This window comes from Sporisorium graminicola, chromosome SGRAM_3 (assembly GCF_005498985.1).
Source record: "Sporisorium graminicola strain CBS 10092 chromosome SGRAM_3, whole genome shotgun sequence".
NCBI lineage: Eukaryota > Fungi > Basidiomycota > Ustilaginomycetes > Ustilaginales > Ustilaginaceae > Sporisorium > Sporisorium graminicola.
Window position 1 is genome coordinate 546,451 of NC_043733.1, and position 17,330 is coordinate 563,780.

The following is a 17,330-nucleotide window of genomic DNA, read 5'->3' on the forward strand; positions in this document are numbered from 1 at the left end:
GCATGGCCCATCTGCAATGCTACGCCGTCGTCTGTGCCTCCGGCTGTGTCGAAAAAAATTGTAGTATCGCAACTGCTTGCGCCCCGCCAATGCTTCAACGGCAGCAAGGTGCCAATGATCTGCTAGCTCCATTTCGAAGGCGACCCAAGTGATATGCCAATGCTGATTAAATCGTAGTGTTCGCCAAGTCTGCGACGATGTAATACTTTGCTGTACCGATGCCTCACATTGATGGTTTGTACGGTGGTTTGTGAGGATCGATAGTTGAGGCAGTGGCAGGCGCTCTGCAGAATAAGGCTGCTGGTGTGGGTGATGAGATGGCTGCTAGATTCCGGTGGGAGTCGTTGAAGATTGCAGCTGCTGCGAGCCGACTTGTACGCTGATTGGATAGTATGCGCCGGATTGCCAGTTGCGTTTGGACGATGCGAGAGTCGTACCTTGTATCTTATGTCTGTCGTTGATAGTAGCAGGAGTGTCGAGGCAGGACGATATGAAAGACCACTTACGTTCTTAGGACTTGAGGGGGGTCGGTGATGATGACGAGGAGGGAAAGAGAGGTGACGACCAAACCTCAAAGCCTGACTGACTGGCTCACTCACTGACTGGCATCGCAATCCCGAGCCCAACTCAGCCGTTGTGCCTGGTTGCAGCTGGCGACTGGCTCCTTCGAGCGCAGGCTCTTGCGTGCTGCTGCCTCAAAAATCGTTTTCGCCTTTTCTTGTTTGGCTCGCTACCTCCTCGGCGCGCGCATGCCATTGTAGCTGGCTGAGCAAATAATGTTCGAATGCCTCTGTGCTGCCTTGCCTTGCCTTGCCTTGCCGCTTTCCCTCTGAACAACAGCGCAGCCTTCTGCCGCCCCGTAGCGCTGTGCTGCCTGTCTCTGCCTCAAGAAAAATTGGATTGCGGCATCCAGCCCTAAAATCTCGATTCTGGTTCACCGCCAGTCTCACTTGCCCACAATACGAAAAAGCGAAGTTTTGAAGTTCCCGGCTTCGTCAATTTCAAAAAATAATTCGGCCGAGGTCAGATCACGTGTAAGCCGCTCTGCTATCGGTCTAGTTACGCCATTTGCTGCCAGTCTTGCACGCGCGTGTGGTTCGCTTAGCTCAATTCAAACGGGCGGTATTCAATTGTGCAAGTTGGCCGGTTCGCTTACAATATACTTGCTCTGCTGCCTGAAACTTGCCTCAGGCTGCGAGAATCTGGCTGAACACCGGCGTTCTTCCACCTCCAAAGACTGTTCGAGTTTGAACCGCGCTGCAGTTTGACAGAGGTGCTGAGCAATCGAGCGAATTGTGCCGCTCCAGAGCGACAAATTTACTCAGCTTGCAGTGGATGCGAATTTTCCTTGCCTGCGCGCGCAAGTTTCATTTGAGCAAGACAGCAGGCAGCGGGCAGACTTCATCGCGAGCGGAGCAAAATGGGCCACGCCAGCCAGTGAGGTACTCGTCGAGACGAAAAGTCAGTCAGCCCGTCAGTCTCTTTTCCAAGGAAGCCGTCAGCCAAGCCAAGCCAGCCAACGAACGCTGAGCAACATCGACATCCGCCACTCGCCATCAGTCTTCCCTTCTGCCCAGTAACACACTCACACATTCATACATCAAGATGGTAAGATATCCCTCACCTACAGTGATCAGCATACGTCTCGCAATACAGAGCAGTACCAGCAGGAAAAGCAGCCGCCTCGGGCAGCCAAGGATCCACCGCCAACACGAAGATCGACCTTGTAGTAGCAGCAGGACAGGATGGTGACGACAATGACGACCGCCGCTAGACTAAGCAGCTACATGGTGTTCCGATGACGACCACCAGAGATCCACGACAACCGCCTGCTCCGTCCTTCTCTACCAGCGACCATCCTGTCGCTAGGACGCTGTGTACGCCACCCTTATCTCTGATCGTCATTAGCTTGAGCACTCGCTATCGCTCTAGTCTCGCCGATTCACAAGGCTATACTTAGACCAACGCATCACCCAACATACCCCAGCTCCTTAGGATGGTTCTACCAATGACACAGGCCAGTCGATTCCTCGAGTTTCGCTGTGCTCATCCAACTCGTCCGAGCTTCATGTTACCGTCCGACCCTCGCCCTAGATCAGTTCGCCCAGGACTGAACAGGCATTGTTGGCTAGGTTTCGCGCTACAACCTTCTCAAGGTCCGATACTAGCTTGACCAGCTTGGGAACTTCAATCTCGACCTCTCACGCCGGCGGCTGCAAAGCTAATCGGGCTCGATCGCACCACCTCGCAGCATCTGGCATCGTTTTCAGCGCTTTCATGTTTTCCGGCACGCTTTTGCAGCGCTTCACACCCGTCGAGGTCCTTTGCACCCGCCACGTCGACCTCGTTGCAGCACATCGCTTCGCTCAGCTTGCAGCCATGATTCTGTTGAATGCATTAATTCGCCACCCACGCCTATCACACCGACGTTCAGAAACCTACACAACAACATATTACAGTCTCGACAATCTCCAGGCTCTGCCAACAATCTGGTCAACTCGACGCACTGCTGCTTTGCGAGACTGTGCTGCTTCTACTTGTCGCTTCGCGCTGAGCATTCTCACTGACCTCCTCTTTCTTTATGCTTTGCCCATCAGACTCTCGCCGTCGACCTTCTTAACCCCTCCGCCGAGCAGCAGGCTCGCTCGCACAAGCTCAAGCGACTTGTGCAGAACCCCAACTCGTTCTTCATGGACGTTAAGTGCCCCGGCTGCTTCGCCATCACCACCGTCTTCTCGCACGCCCAGACCGTTGTTGTCTGCGGCTCGTGTGCCCAGGTTCTCTCGCAGCCCACCGGTGGTAAGGCTCGCTTGACCGAGGGCTGCTCTTTCCGCAAGAAGGCGTAAATTGGGTTGCATAGCCCAATCTATCGTTCCTTGCACTCCCAAAAAGCTTCTCGACTCATCAGCATCCGCAATCATTGAACAAAAAGGGATGTCTCTGGTAGCTACTGGAGACGCACACATCCCCGAAGAACAAGACGTGGGCCTCACTGCAGCTCCTCTCTTGGCTTTTCTTGTACCATCTTTTCTTCCAGCACATGGCTTTCTCTGCGTTTCCTACCACTAGGCGCAGCATTTTCCCCCTCCCGACAACATTCGCATCGCAATATGCCTTTGTAACACACATAACAACCCGCAATTGAGATTGCACCTTGTCCCAAAATATGGAAGTTTGACAAATGAGAGAGTGAGTGATGCAAAGACATTGGTTGGGCTTGAATTGGGGCGAAGAGCGCTGGGGTTAAGAGCGCTGGAACACAGCAGATGCCGTACGATCAGGTGTGTGTAAGCTTCGGAAGTGTCGCTTAGGAGCGACACTGGAACACGGTTCAATGAGGCGAGGCGCGATCAACAGCGCTATCGCTCACACAGCCTCAGGTTGTCAGGTAGGCCGGAGGGAGAAACAGCCGAGACTGTAGCACACGAGAGCTCGACTGCCAAGGGGACGATGAGCATTCGATGAGCATTCGATCAAGCGAAACACGAAGAGTCTGTGTGGGGAAGCATCTATAGTGTGCGGGAATGGCTGCAGGCGGTAAGGGGCTAGACAGTCCAGCCGGCTCGTGGGCGTACCTCGTACCCCTCGGAGCCACGACGGATGACGACCCTTCTGCCGGCTTGGTTCGCCTCGCCGTCGTCCTCGTCATCGTCCTCGTACTCGGCCTCGGCCTCGGCCTGGTCGTCTTGGAGGGCTGCGTATTCGTCGTACAGTGCGTACTCGCCCTCGTGCGCGTACTCGTGATACCGTCCTCCCTCGTCGAACCCGCCGTCGTGCGACACAGCTGCCAGCGCGTCGGCATCCGGTTCGACCAGCCTCGTCCCACCAGCTGCGTACGCGACCACGTCGTCGTCGTCGTCGTCCGATCCCGAGGAAACGCTCGACTCTGCCGCCTCCTCCTCTCGCCACCCGCCGGGCTGCGGCACACCGCGGTAGCGCACGCCGCTCGAATTCGTGGGTCGAAGGCCAGGGTTAAATCCGGTACCGTACGTGAACGGTGAGGCGGACGCAGCTCCGGGCGGGAACAGTTCGGGCGCCTGCGTGCCGTCTGCGCGCCAGCTGTGCGCAGTGGCAAAGGAAGTCGACTTGGCCGGGTCTTTGGGTGGCCATCTGTATTGCGCGCCTTCGTCTGTATGAGCAAACCGTGCCAACCGAATGTGATGGAGAGAGATGCAGTCAGTAATCAGGTCCGCTCGACGAAGCAATGGGTTGAGAGAACGGATCGACATCGGTTGGCCAACAAAGAGTGTGGAGAGCTTTGATGCTCTTGACGGAGAATGGAGGCCGGGAAGGGAGATAGGAAAGGGAGGCACGTACATCTGTCTATAGTGTTGAGTGTAAACATTGTACCGCCCCTCACTCCCCCATCCCATCCGAGAAACCTTCTCACAGCTACCCGTTCCTTGTCTCTGTCGACGCCGACGACGCTTCGAGCACCTCCGCCTGAGCCTGCGCCTGCGCCTGCGCGGCCTGATACCGCCACCTCGCCTGCTGCCGATGCCAGTGTTCCCACCTCAGCCTATGCATCACCGACGCCTCCAACTCCAGATGCACGTAACTATCCGCATCGTGCATCTCGAGCATTTCCATCCCCCGCTGCTCGCCCTGGGTATCCTGCAAAGCAGTCTGCAGCCTCCAATGTCTTGACTTGTGACTTCGCAGCGACAACCAGGCCGAAGAAGAAAACTTACCTAGACCGTTGGCCACGGGATACTTCAGCCCTCGGTGCTCTTTTGCAGCCCGACCTGCCGAACCGGGAAGACACCAGAGCAGTGGACTGCCGCCCAGCACCTGGGTGACGTTCTTCCACACCCCCAAGTCGTACGGATACTTGACTTTCCTCACCCTGCCCCTCCGGATCATCGTCGCCGTGCGATCCTTTTCCCAGCTCTCGATCGTCGTCTGGTTGACCGCAACACAATAAAAGTGGTAGACACTAAACACGCCGACGAGCACAATGACCGGTATGCACAGCGCGTAGTTGACGACGAGCCACACGAGCTCGCGCGCATCGGGCTCCCTCCAGTAACTGTACGTATTGAACTTGTCGAGCACACGGCACGAGATCATGACCAAGTGGTAGCTGCACGTAATGTCGACGTAGAAGAGGAAGCGGATAAAGTGCGCATAGTTGAAATGGCCGACGCAGTTGGCGAGCCAGGGGCAGTGGTGATCCATGCGCAGCACGCAGCGTTGGCACGTCTTGCAGTGGTGTGAGCGCGGAGGCTTGAAGGCGGAGCACGTTTTGCAGTAGCGCGGTCGGTAGATGGCTTGTTTAAGCTCAAGCGAGGGCTCTTCCGTGGCTGCTGAGGAGGAAGAGTGTGGTGCAACGGGATCGAGCGCTGACCATTCGGGCTCCCACCCGGAAGGCACGCTGCCCGGGTCCGTGGTGACGCACAACCAGTAGTTGTAGAAAATGCCGAGAAGTCCAAGGTTAAAGGGCACAAGCACGGCTGCTAGCGTCTTTGGAGAGAAGGAAGGCGTTTTGCGGTAGTAAGGTAGCATGACGCAGAGCTGCGACGAGTAGCCCAGGATTGCTATAAGGGCTAGGGTTAATGTGACCCAGATCCCCTCGGTCCATTTGAGCGGTGTGCGACGTTTGCGGGCCGCAGTCTGTGATGCCAAAGCTGGGATTGAGCTTCCACCGACTTGACCAGCGCCAAAACTTTGACGAGTCGTTTGGTCGTGTTCGCCAAGTAGAGGCCGAGACTCTTTCCTCGGCTCATCTACGTCGAGTTCGTCGTCACTCTGCGAGGAAGGATAGTCTGCATCATCGAGATTTTGCATGGTCATGTCGCTGTGGCCAGACTGTATCGGTGCAAGTGGATGCGTATCCGCTGCGCCTGTGGCCATGATGTCGAAGCTACAGCTAGAGTGCTCCGCAGCACCACCGACGAGGAGACCAAATGTCGAGACTTCTAACAATCCGCCAGCATAGCAGGCCAAGCTTTGTCAGCGCTTGCGCAGTCGCGCTTCGTCACTAGCTGCGACAAAACGATCGGTCCTCCCAACGTGACAACAGCAGCTGGAACGATACGAGAGTTGATGGTAGGGAAGTGAAGCATGAGCAAAAAAGCGTCTGTCTGACCAATTCGAGGCGGTCTGAGCGGCTGAAATTCGCCGAGACCCTTTTTGCACAGCCAAATTGAAACAGAGAGTGTTGCTCTCTTCGCTGTCGTGCGTGTGCAGGTATCACCTCACTTGAGCTCAACCTTTCGATCCCGCTGCCTCCCGTCTCTTACATCTCGCACACAGTCTCTCGTCCATCCCCGACATGCCAGCGACAAAGTCGACAAGGGGAGTCCATAGATGAACCAGATAGCAAATCACAAACAGTGCAGCGTATGAATACAAAGAAAGAGAAAGAGAAAGAGATGCTTTAAAGCCTTGAATAGAGGGTCGGTAGCGGATAGCAAACAGGTGCACATAAAAGCAGTACAGAGACTGGGCTCGACTGGCTATGGGAGTTGCAGCCTCTTCACATGACCACGCAACATGAGTTCTGCCTCTTGGCCGTCTTGTAGAACATCTTGCTCTGTTCGCTCAGAGTGCCGGACTTTTCCACCAGCTTGTCCAGGTCCTCTCCACGTTGCAGGACCGAGTCGATGGTCTTGTGCTGTTTCCACATGCAAAACATTGTCAGCTCTCTCTCCTTTCCTCGAAGGACCCGATCGTGTGGTCACGCAGCTACTACTTACCAGCACAATCTTGGTCTCGTCGAGCTCCTGTTGCACCTTCATGATGGTATCGGCCTGTCGAGGGTCCTGGTATCGCTTGACGTAGTCGACCGACTGAGGGAAGGCGCTCACTCCCAGCAGAGCTTCTCCTTTCGGAGGTGCGGTGGCAGAGCCCGTGGTAATGGCGTTGACCTTGGTCTCCCATTGCGATTTGGGCACCTTTATGACAAACTCGTCGAGCGTCTTGTTGAGCAGCGAAAAGGCGACGCGCGTGGGGTATTCCGTGTCGGTGATGAGCACACCCGAGATTCCGTCCGAAGCAGGTCGAGAGTGGACGTGCGCCACGTACGAGTTCTCCTGCACCGATTGACGCTGTGTTGGCTGGGTTCGTTCCGCAACCGTCTGTTTTGATGCCGTCCGAAAGTGCAGTCAGAGCATGGTTGAGGAAGTGGTCAATCGCTATCATACTCTACCTTCTAATCTTCATATCGCAACAGCGTTCTAGAGAGACTCGACTGCCCAGCCTGTCAGCTTACTCACCCTTGCCATGAATCCCATCATGTCCTGAACAGTTCCGCGCTGCAACCAAGAGAAGGAGCCGAGCTCCCATGCCGTTGTGAGGGGTACCGCACCTGCTCCAGGTGGATTAGCGAGGATGAGCAAGCCATAGATCTGCATGGTGAATGTCGGAGCGGGAAGATGATGGTGGGGTCGAGAGAGACGTCGAAAGAGGAAAGGAGTGGAGGATGACGACCATGCTGGCTTGATGTGAATCGTGGAATCTCAGCTTGCTGGCTGCACGCGCTGCACTCAGGAGATAGATGCGGCTCTGCATGCAACACAGGCGAAATTCCCCCGAAAATCCAAATGGTTTTGCGGAGTGGAGTGCCACGCATCAGCAGAAGGCTATCGACGCTGATGAAAAAATTAAAACATAAACAGACGGCTTGAGCTCACTTTCACACTGTCACAGAACAAACGAAACGGACGTCAAAAGTCCTGGTTACTCACGATCAACGCAACCATTCGGATCATGATCGCCTCCCCCTCGGACCCAGTAAATTCATTGAACGAAGGCAGCCAAGATACTGTCTCAATGTGAGTGTGCATATATGGCAAAAGCAGATATCCCGACAAGCTCAACGCTCGACGATCACGCTCCGTCATCCTCACCCTCCACCACCTGTCTCAGAAACCCAAACACTGCCCCGGCGCGGCGTCGATCGCTGGGCTCGCCCTCGTCCTCCGCCTGTCCCTTGCCAGCCTGCGACCTCTTGAGCAGCGACTTCTTGGCCACACTGACCGCATCCTGTCCCGGGACCTTGGAGATCTTGATTCTGCCCGAACCCACGCTGATGCCCGCTACGCCGATCCGTGTGAGTTCGAGTGCATCCAGAGGAATCGACGTGTGCATCGACAGGTAGTGATTCAGCGCCGGTAGCAGTGGTTCGTCGAGCGCCAACCCGTCTAGCAGACTCATGCACACCTCCCAGGGCACCGTCAGCGTGAGCGCGCTCAGGTCCGGCGCGGGGCCTTGCGCCGTCTTGTTCTTCCTACCGTCCGACTTGACTCTGGTCGGAAAGGCGAAGACGAGCTCTACCGGCTTCACCGCCGAATCTGCCGCACGCTGCTCTGGTGTGCGTTCGACGCCATCCGAGACACCCATCTCGGCGCGCGTTTGACGCACAATCAGTTCCGCGAGCGCCTCAAGACGTGGCCCGCGCAGCCGCGATGCGATGGCAGCAGCTCCCGTCGCCGACGAAATGCGACAGTCGAAGCGCTTCTGGATCCAGTCGAGCGCATGGCCCAGCACGATAGGACCCACGTTGACGCTCGAGGTCGCCTGCAGCGGGTCAGAGCTCGCAGCGCTTGAAGACGGTGCCTTGGTCGCGATTAATGGGTATCGACGAGATGTGCGCGAGTGGCCGTCGCGCGTTGTGGATGCAGGCACAAACACGATATGACACAGCTCAGCCGGTGTCGCTTCCTGCGCATTTCGGGACCGCAGCGAGGCAATCTTGCTTTTCGAGGCATCTTGCTCGGCCGCCGGTTTGCCCAGCTCGATCTCGATGGCCCACGGACGCGCTTTCGGCTCGCCTGAACGGTTCGCCGCTTGCATTGCTCCCGTGAATTCTGCATCCTCCAAGAAACCGATGCGGACTTGGCCGACTCGATCGATATCAGCGCGGCGCCTGCGTTCCGGTGGACGAAGATCGCCGCTTTCCGGATCACGCGCATCAATTGTGGTTCCGCCTGCTTCGAGAAATCCAAACCCGTCGCTGAGCCGCAAGTTGATGTAGTGCTGCAGCTCGTTCCTGAGCATCTGGAACAGTGGTCGAGAGACTTCCTGAATCGAAGCTGGTAATGACGAAAAGTGAAGCGGAGAGACTGTGTGCAGTCGCAACGTCCTATCCAGCAAAACACGTTCTGCGCGTGCCCATTTCGGCTCGTCGGCCAACGCAGCGGATGCCGAGTCTCGAGCGCGTCTTCGAACATTGGAGGCGACCGAGCCGGAATCTGTTGCAGAATCGTCGTTCGACCGGCGTGAGGTCGAGCCGATGGAAGGCGAGGGGCGAGGATGCGCGCGTTGCTTCTTTGAAGGCGAGGTAGGCTTGGATGTGGCTGGAGGTCGTTTTTGTGCGCCGCCGGCGCGCGACGCCGAGATGCCCTGGTCCAGCTCTCTGCGAGAGGCCGACATGGTCTGGTTGATGGACGTCACAGCGACTGAACACGCGGAACCTGAGAAGATAGTGTGAGATTTGTACTCTGCCGATACGGTCTCAGCGCTTCGAGGCGACTAAAGCGGATGAGTGCGGTTCGTCGTCTGAGCGATGTGGTGTGTTTGCTGTCGACTGCTCCTGCTTCGCGACTCGGGACGGAAGAACGAGCTGCCTGTCAAGGTATGTCTAACTGTGATGCCGAGATGGCGGAATCTGTCCCGCAGCGCCGATAGTTTCCCTGGTGCTGTTCGATGATGGTGGTGGTGAGAAAGAAGCTCGTGTGTCGATGTTGGAGCCGCCATCGAGCGGGATCAGCTCTGCTCCACACTCAGATTTCCAACTGTCACGACCTGCGCGTCCGTAGTGCAGCAAAGCCATAAGTTATTAAAATAGGTAAAAAGGGCAAAAGCACTCGGAGTGCCCAACACTCAAACATCAAGGCGCGTCGACGCGACTAGCCCAAACCCTCTTGCGTGATCCAGCGCATTCATCAGCACATGGTCAAGTACCGTCCACCAGTCTACGAATATGCCTTCGCTCACTCGTCAGCAACTCGGATCGCAGACACAGACGCGTATGATTGGGACAGCCAGTAGTTTTGAGTTAGAGAAGGTCCATTCAGATTGATGCTTTGTGCAAAAAGTAGTGATGCAAAAGTGAGGTGTCAGGAAGGAGAAAGAGAGAACGAGAAAGAGCGCGCGGTAGCATATTTGACAAAACAGGGAAAGTAGAGGAAAGATGCGAGGCGGTTGTTCACGCCATGCCACCTAGGCATCTGTCTCCGGCTGCCGGAGATGCATGCCGAGCCACAACCAGCTGCTCCGATCGCTGCTCGACTGGAAATCAACGTCGAGAGCTGACGTTATTACAGAACTCTAGGGGAAAAGGGAAGGTGGGAATGTTCGCGACAATGGAGCAGGCAGGCGATCGGGACAGCGCAAAGGGCGACGAGAATATGCAGAGCGGAAAGACGTAAAGAGAGCGTGCAAAGAGAATGCTGTGGAAGATTTTTGGACAGTGCTGCATCCATCGCAGCCCTTTAAAGCGACTTGCAGAACGAGCAGTTGAGCTGGATTGTCGACGAGAAGACCGCCGGCAAGATGATCAGTGCCAAGAAGATTGCATAGGCAAAGATGAACAGCACGAGGTACCTCCATACAATCGACCTTCGCTGCTTTCGCTGTCGCAACGAGAAGATGGGTGCGTGGATCTGCTTTGATGGTCGCAGCCAGAAGAGCGCCGTCGAGTGCAGCTTGTCGAAGTACGGGATCAGGCATGGCAGCGAAAGGCCAAACAGCAGGATGTGCGCTGTCAAGAAGTCGGCAGAGAACAGCGACATTTCGATGATCTTGACCACAAACTCTCGCGCTGGCTGGCTAAACGCGTGGCCGCCGAGACCACGGCCGTACCATCGGCCGGTCCACCAAGCTCGGTTGGTCTCGTCGTGCTTGAGCTCTCGCGAGAGCACCAGAGCGATGAGGATCTTGAAGATGGCTCGCTGGATCGAGATAACGGCAATGACGCCCAGAACGGCGTGCGAGGCGTTCCACAGCTCGAGGAACCACAGGAACTCGAAGGCGACGATGACACCGACGACGGCGAGCACGTGGGCAATCGAGGCCATGATCGAACCGAACTTCGCGCAGCAGTTGTTGAGCGCAGGACCGAGGAACATGCTGATGAGGAAGAGCACCAGCAAGATGGCGGCGTTCCACACGATGGGACCGAGCGCAATGATGGCGATTCGCACAATGGCACCCTGGGGGGGATCTCCAGTCTGGTGGAAACTCTTGACGAAGGCGTAGGCAACCACAAAGATGACGGCAAGGCAGATCGGGAAGATGACCTCGGCGAACAGGATGGTCCTCCAGCCCGCACGCGGCACGTCTCCGGCCAGCTTCTCGCTCGGATGTCCCAGACGCTTCTTCTTGTAACCGGTCACCTTGGTTCGGCTGAGACGGCAGTAACCGATCCACGAGTTGGCGTGGCTGCGGCTGTTACCACGCGACATCCAGCGCAGGAACTCGCGGTAGTCGATGATAAAGTCCGAAGCCGAGAACTGGTGAGGGTTGAAGAGGAAGGGAGCAATGCACAGCGCCAGGATCGAGATCCAGAAGTAAATCAGGTGCGGGATCCACAGCGTCAGCGTGACGTAGAGCAGCAATAGCAGCAGACGCATGCCCGAGTAAATCGATGGCCCAGCGAAACGGCTGTAGAGCAGCGCAAAGCTCTGGCGTGTCGTGGCAAAACCACGTCCGGTGGCAATGTAGCGGGCACCGCCAAAGGTCAAGTTGCTGATGATCGAGTGCGAGTAGGTCATGGTGGAGAAGACCTCGAAGATGGGACTAAGACTCATAAAGTGCTTTGCCAGGCGGACGAATGCTGAGATGGCACCACGCTCCGAGAGCTCCTGCAGGAAGAGCGGCAGGAAGGCAATCATGAACACGAGGAAGATGCTGATGATAGTACGCTTGATCCAGAGGAAAACCGGGTTGAGGTAGTAGCAGCCGCCCGTGCCGACAATGTACTCGCTGTTGGTGGTGGCGCAGACGCGCAACTGCGAATTGAGCGTGCCAATGAACACCATGGTGAACATGAAGAGCTGCACCGAGAGGATGACGAGGATGTTGTTGATGTGGAAACCGGGGTGGCCGTAGTAGAACGTCAAGAAGCGGTCGGCGGGCAGCTGCGTGCCGAGGTAGTAGTATTCACGCGAGAGCATCTGCTCGCCCATACCGTTGCCGAGCTTGGTGGTGAAGTTGAGGATGGTGCCGAAACCGAGATCACGACCTTTACCGCACTGGTAGTACTCGACGTGCTTGATGCGGCCACCTCGACCAAAGGCATTCATACCTGCGTAGATATCCTCGTTCAAGTGGAGACCCTTTTGCGCCTTGGACACACCACCCCGAGTAGTCATGAAGATCGTGTTGAGGAAATCCGGGTGGCCGTAATGCAGCTTACCACCGATTTGGGCAAGACCTCGACCAGCCATGGTACCGAACGTCTGTTCTTTGCCGGCAGCCACGTCACCGAGGATACCGATGTTTTCGGAGAAAATGTATTCACGCGCACCGAGAATGGCGACGGGTGCCTTGGAAAACTCCTGGTGGCCGGATCCGTACGGGTTCTGGTTCGAGATGTTGAACGACTCAAACTCGGCAAGCACGCTGCGCACCTTGAGACACTCCTCGAGGTAGTTGTCCTGGTTGGCATCGATGAGCTGCACGTACTCGCCGCGGTTGAAGATGATAGCGTGGTTCTGGTTGTCCGACTTGCCGTCGCCGAGGATAGGGTTACCGGGCAGCTCGACGCGGAACTTGGGGCGGCGCTTTCCGTTGGGCAGGATCTCCGAGTGACCGTCGACGAGCGCCGAGAACCAGCGCGATTCACCACCCTCCTTGCGAGGCGCCTCCTCGTCGAGGTAGGCGATCTGCAAGTCGGGGTAGGCACGGAGCAAAAATTCGGCGTTCTCTTGTTCCTCCTTGTTGAACTTGGAGTAGCGCTGCATGGAGATGACAAATTTGAACTTGCGGCGCGACATGCGTTCAAGCTCGCGCTCGAGCTTCTCGGTATTGCCGCCAAACAGCTGCACCACCTCGGGGTTCTCGACACGGTAGAGTAGCTTGAGGGCCTTAGAGTAGTTCATGAAACCAGAGACGGTACGGTAGAGGGTCTGGGCACGCAGCGACGACCAGATACGCGTACGCAGCGTGTACTCGGGGGCAGCCGATTTGAAACCGATGCAGTAGAAGGGCAGGTCGTCCGCTTTGGCCGAGTTTTTGGTGCCAGACTTTTCGTCGCTGTCGCCACCAAACGGCGAGCCACCGCCAAAGCCCTGCGACTCCTCGGCCAAGATCTTGGTGTCCTTGACGAAGTTGTCCCATTCGACGGGGTGAAGCTGCTTGAGGTACTCAAGCAAAGTGACGCGCGTGTTCTGGTCCTCTTCGCGGATGATCTCGCGAAGTGAAAGCAGAATCTTCTCCGAGTAGTGCGGCACGAGGACGGTGAACGTGGGCATGGCATCGATGGGAAGCGGCTCGGGGAGGACAGTGGTGAGCGACTGGGCAAAGAAGCTGATTCGACGCTCGGCCTCGGAGCCCTTGGGGAAGAACTCTGGCTTGATGCCCTTGTCGGTCTGGCTGATGAAGAAGGTCGGGGCACGCAGAGTACGCTTTCCGTTCTCGCCGGCAGGTACCTGGTGGTAGAGCAGCTTCTGGACGTGGTCGATCGAGAGCAAGTGTTCACGGTACATGGAGATGATGACGGCGTTCCAGACCTGCGACACGAGCACCTTAGGCTTGTACTTGATCTCCATGTCCGCGGTGGCGAGCAGCTTTGCGTAGATGCGCTTGGGCAATCGCTGGAAGATGTCGGACCAGGGCGTCCAGATGGACAGACCCATGTGGAACGACCAACCGATGGAGAAGACCGTGTTCCAGATGACGTACCACAGGAAAGTGTCGAGGAAGAAGAGACTGAGATCCATGATGGTCATGAAGGTCAACGCAAACGCGGGCTGATTCGAGCAGAGCGCGGTGCCAAAGTACTTGTCGCTGCAACCCTGCACCTTCATGGTGATCATGACGGCAAGAGGATCACGGAATGAGAGTGTCAAGAAAAAGTACGACTCGGTGAGCTTGCATCCGAAGACGAGCACCCAGAGGAGGATCGAGACGGCACGGTGGCTCTTGACGAGCGGAGCGTACGATGCGGTGAAGGTCTGGTTGGCCAGATACTTGCGCGCCTTGCCCGCGACACGGTCGCCGAACATGCGACCCGAGGGGAGAATAGAGAAGAGCGCGGTGATGCAACCGGCGACGGCGAGGTGGACAATGGAAACAATGTTGGCCACGTTGCCCTTGTTGTTGAAGCCAAAGATGTAGACAGCAGGTGCGATGGTGACGGCGAGACAGATGGCAAGGAAGATCATGCGGCGCATCAAGTGGCTCGTGTTGTTCCACGTGGTGGGGATGTACGAGAACTCGGCCATGGTGGCGGCAATCATAATGAACGACGAGATGGCGCCACCAAGACCAGCGGCCGAGAGCGACTCTGCGGTGGTGGCGTTGCGCGAGCGAGCGTAGATCTTGGGGGCGTTGTAGGCGGTGTAGTAGAAGAAGACGGAGATATGAAGGATCCAGATACGGTTAAAGTTGACAAGCAGATGGAAGAAGGAGCGCTTCTCCTTGTAGGTCTTGAAGAAGACGCGAGGCCAGTCGATCTTGTCAAACTTCATGAAGCGCTGGCTCGGAGGGACATCGACGAGACGTGTCTTGTCATTCAAGATGATCCTTCCGATGCCCTCGGGATACCAGAAGAGCTGGTTAACGTCGTCGTATCCGATGATCTTGTCGTGGTCCTTTTCCTTCTTTACAAATTTGCCATCGACAACCTCGAAGACCTGGTCGCGGAGGAAGCGGTAGAGGGGCTTGACGACGGCACGTAGGTAGAGACCTTCGGGGACAGGCTCCATGCGGTTCTGGCACTCTGGCGAGCGGTAGTAGTCGTCGGCACACTTGAAGATGAAGCAGAGGCACTCGGGCACAAAACGCACTTGGCCACCTTCACCCCAGCAGAGCAGGTAGAGCGCCACCTGACGTGTGCGGTCGTAGTCGCTCATTTTGAGCATGGCATCTCGCCAGCGGGCTGAGGCGGTCTGAAGCGACTTGGCACTGGCGGTCTGAAGCTTGGCGGCGGCGCTGCCGGCGTTGCGGCCTCGATTGGCCATGCTGGCGGCGCGGGCGAGACCGGGGTTTTGCACCTTGCCGATGGCGTCGTCGAGGTCGAGCTGGGCGGCAAAGTACCACTTGCGGTAATTAGCGTGCTCGCCGCCGATGTAGTCCGCATGGATGGTCATGAGCGCCTGCTGGGGCGTCATGCGGCTGGAGCGCGAATCGAGCATGATCATGAGGTGGTCGTACATGTTGCGCATGTTGTCGCGCTGGAAGCCGAACTTGTTAGCGAGGTCGATGAAGATGTCCTCGATCTCCTCTTTGGAGAGCGGGATGTTGTGCTCGGCGGTCCAGGCAGGGTAAGGTTCGCGCTGACGGTATCCGCCGCCGACACCGGCGTCGGGGTAAGGGCTCGAGATGCCGGAAGGAGCGTAGGATGCCTGGCCGAATTGGCTGCCGGGACCGGGCGTGTAGCCTCGTTGCGCCGACTCAGCAGAGTATGCATAGCCCTCCTTGTAGGCGCCACCCTCGTAGGAGTCGCCGTCGTAGCCATGGCCGGGGATGAGTTCACCATCGGAGCGTTCCGAGGCGTATGTGTCTCTGCGTTCGTTGGGAAAGTAGCTGGCTTCGCTGCCTTGGTCCTCGTGGAAAGCAGCGCCGGCAAAAGGGTTGGTCGGCGGCTGCTGGTGCGGAGGACCGCCAGCGCCGTGATGGGACGACATCCCTAACAAAGGTGTGGGTGGGTGGAGGATGCGTGATGCGCACGTTTATTTATGCAGCGTATGGGGTCGAGAGTAATGGTGGTGATTAGGGTTGCTGAAAGGGCTATATGACGATGGCGAGCCTATCAAAGGACATGTGTCGGTGATCGAGCGAAGATGGTGTTGTGATCGTCGTACGTTGTCAACAACGATAGTTCAACGTCGTGATGAGTGAGGACAAAGATGACGTAAAAGGAGGACGACGACGATAATGACGATGAAGGAGGCGATTCTTCTGACGACGTAGGGACGAAGGATGAACAAACACAAGGACTTGGTGCTTGCTGCTGTCGACTGATCTCCTTTTGCCTCTTTCTGTTGTCGTTTCTTGTCGCTCCTCGACCTGCGTGCTGGACCCCGTGAGTCTCAGTTGGTCAAGGGTAAAAACAAAGGAGGGTCAAGAAAGAAAAGGTCGGAAGGATGACAGGTGTGGTTGGTGGGTGGTTGAGCAAGAGTAAGAGGATGGCGAAGACGAAAGTCTCTATCGGTCCTGAACACGAACGAGCGGAACAAAGGATCAGGGAGTCGCGGCGACGAGCCTGAACAGAGAGAGAGGCAGCAAACTGCGAGCGTAAGGTGCAGATATGGATGCCAATGGGTGGCCAGCCGAGGGCGAGAACAGTGCAGGGAAAGGGCAGTGATGTAGGCAGGGGCACCAGCAGCAGCGCAAAATAGCCAAGTGACAGCAAAACGAAAACGCAGATCGCAGCACGCTTTGCAGCCTTGACCGCGCTGCATCGACGCAGAGGAAATCGAACGCAGGTTTAGGGGACGACGTGACACAGCCGAGCCAGCGCAGAAGTTGGCTTTTTGGAACGCTCACAGTGAGAGATGCGCAGGGGTTGACTCTAATTTGTTTATTGTTATTTGTCCGTGAAATTCTCAGGCGGATCGCCTGAGGCCTTGCAACGATGTGATGTGATTTCAAACCAAGAACGAGGAAAAAAGGGAAAGAAATCAAAAAGCTGTGCTCGAGTTTCGCAGCTGGCTTAAAAAACAACTTGGCCGTGCGGAAAGCACACGAAAGCACACGAATGGTTTCTTGCTTCCAATGTATTGATCCAGTTGTCTGATTCGAATCGAATGGGAAGTCTTCACCTCGGAGCCTGTTCAGGTTCTGAGCCATCAGGAATCCTTGTCAGGTAGGTACACATTTGCCGCTCGCAAATCCGATCAGCTTGAACCTACTTCTCACTGCCGCTTGGCACGGAGAGAGTAGCGTCTGTGGAATGAAGCGTGACGGGCTCGGAGCTAAGGTGTGTGTGAGTGCGTGTCTGTGTGGTTTTTCGTACGCGCGACTGGCTCAGGGGCTACGAAAATTTGTCGAAAATTGGGCCAGCAGAGAGCAGCCAGCAGCCAGTGCGCTGTTTGGTACATGAGCGGAGATGCAGTTGAGCTGCAGGACAGGCGGGCGCTCGGCGAGAGGAAGATGAACCGCAAGCCGAGCCACAGCTTGCTCTCTCTCTTTCTCTCTTTCGCGCTCACGGCCTTTCGAAC

At 56.5% G+C, this 17,330-nt stretch overlaps 4 protein-coding genes and 1 pseudogene across 5 annotated transcripts; 1 reads left to right on the forward strand and 4 right to left on the reverse strand.

Moving 5' to 3' along the window:
• Positions 1 to 1,605: 1,605 nt before the first annotated feature.
• On the forward strand, positions 1,606 to 2,846 carry EX895_004429 (uncharacterized protein; the record flags this gene model as incomplete). The annotated part of the gene is made up of 2 exons (XM_029885024.1): positions 1,606 to 1,608; positions 2,598 to 2,846. The coding sequence occupies 2 exons, from the start codon at positions 1,606 to 1,608 to the stop codon at positions 2,844 to 2,846; spliced, it is 252 nt and encodes an 83-aa protein (XP_029738774.1).
• A 699-nt stretch (positions 2,847 to 3,545) lies between these two features.
• Positions 3,546 to 5,853, reverse strand: EX895_004430 (annotated as a pseudogene; the record flags this gene model as incomplete). Its single annotated transcript has 3 exons — positions 4,692 to 5,853; positions 4,318 to 4,345; positions 3,546 to 4,129 (listed from the first exon to the last, which is right to left on the reverse strand). Coding segments are annotated over exons 1-3 (1,774 nt in total), but the record flags the coding sequence as incomplete, so codon positions are not given.
• A 625-nt stretch (positions 5,854 to 6,478) lies between these two features.
• On the reverse strand, positions 6,479 to 7,355 carry EX895_004431 (uncharacterized protein; the record flags this gene model as incomplete). Its single annotated transcript, XM_029885025.1, has 3 exons — positions 6,479 to 6,616; positions 6,699 to 7,079; positions 7,218 to 7,355. The coding sequence occupies 3 exons, from the start codon at positions 7,353 to 7,355 to the stop codon at positions 6,479 to 6,481; spliced, it is 657 nt and encodes a 218-aa protein (XP_029738775.1).
• A 475-nt stretch (positions 7,356 to 7,830) lies between these two features.
• EX895_004432 (uncharacterized protein) lies at positions 7,831 to 9,375 on the reverse strand (the record flags this gene model as incomplete). The annotated part of the gene is made up of 1 exon (XM_029885026.1): positions 7,831 to 9,375. One exon carries the CDS (start codon positions 9,373 to 9,375, stop codon positions 7,831 to 7,833), a length of 1,545 nt encoding a protein of 514 aa, XP_029738776.1.
• A 1,061-nt stretch (positions 9,376 to 10,436) lies between these two features.
• Positions 10,437 to 15,794, reverse strand: EX895_004433 (uncharacterized protein; the record flags this gene model as incomplete). Its single annotated transcript, XM_029885027.1, has 1 exon — positions 10,437 to 15,794. One exon carries the CDS (start codon positions 15,792 to 15,794, stop codon positions 10,437 to 10,439), a length of 5,358 nt encoding a protein of 1,785 aa, XP_029738777.1.
• Positions 15,795 to 17,330: the final 1,536 nt, after the last annotated feature.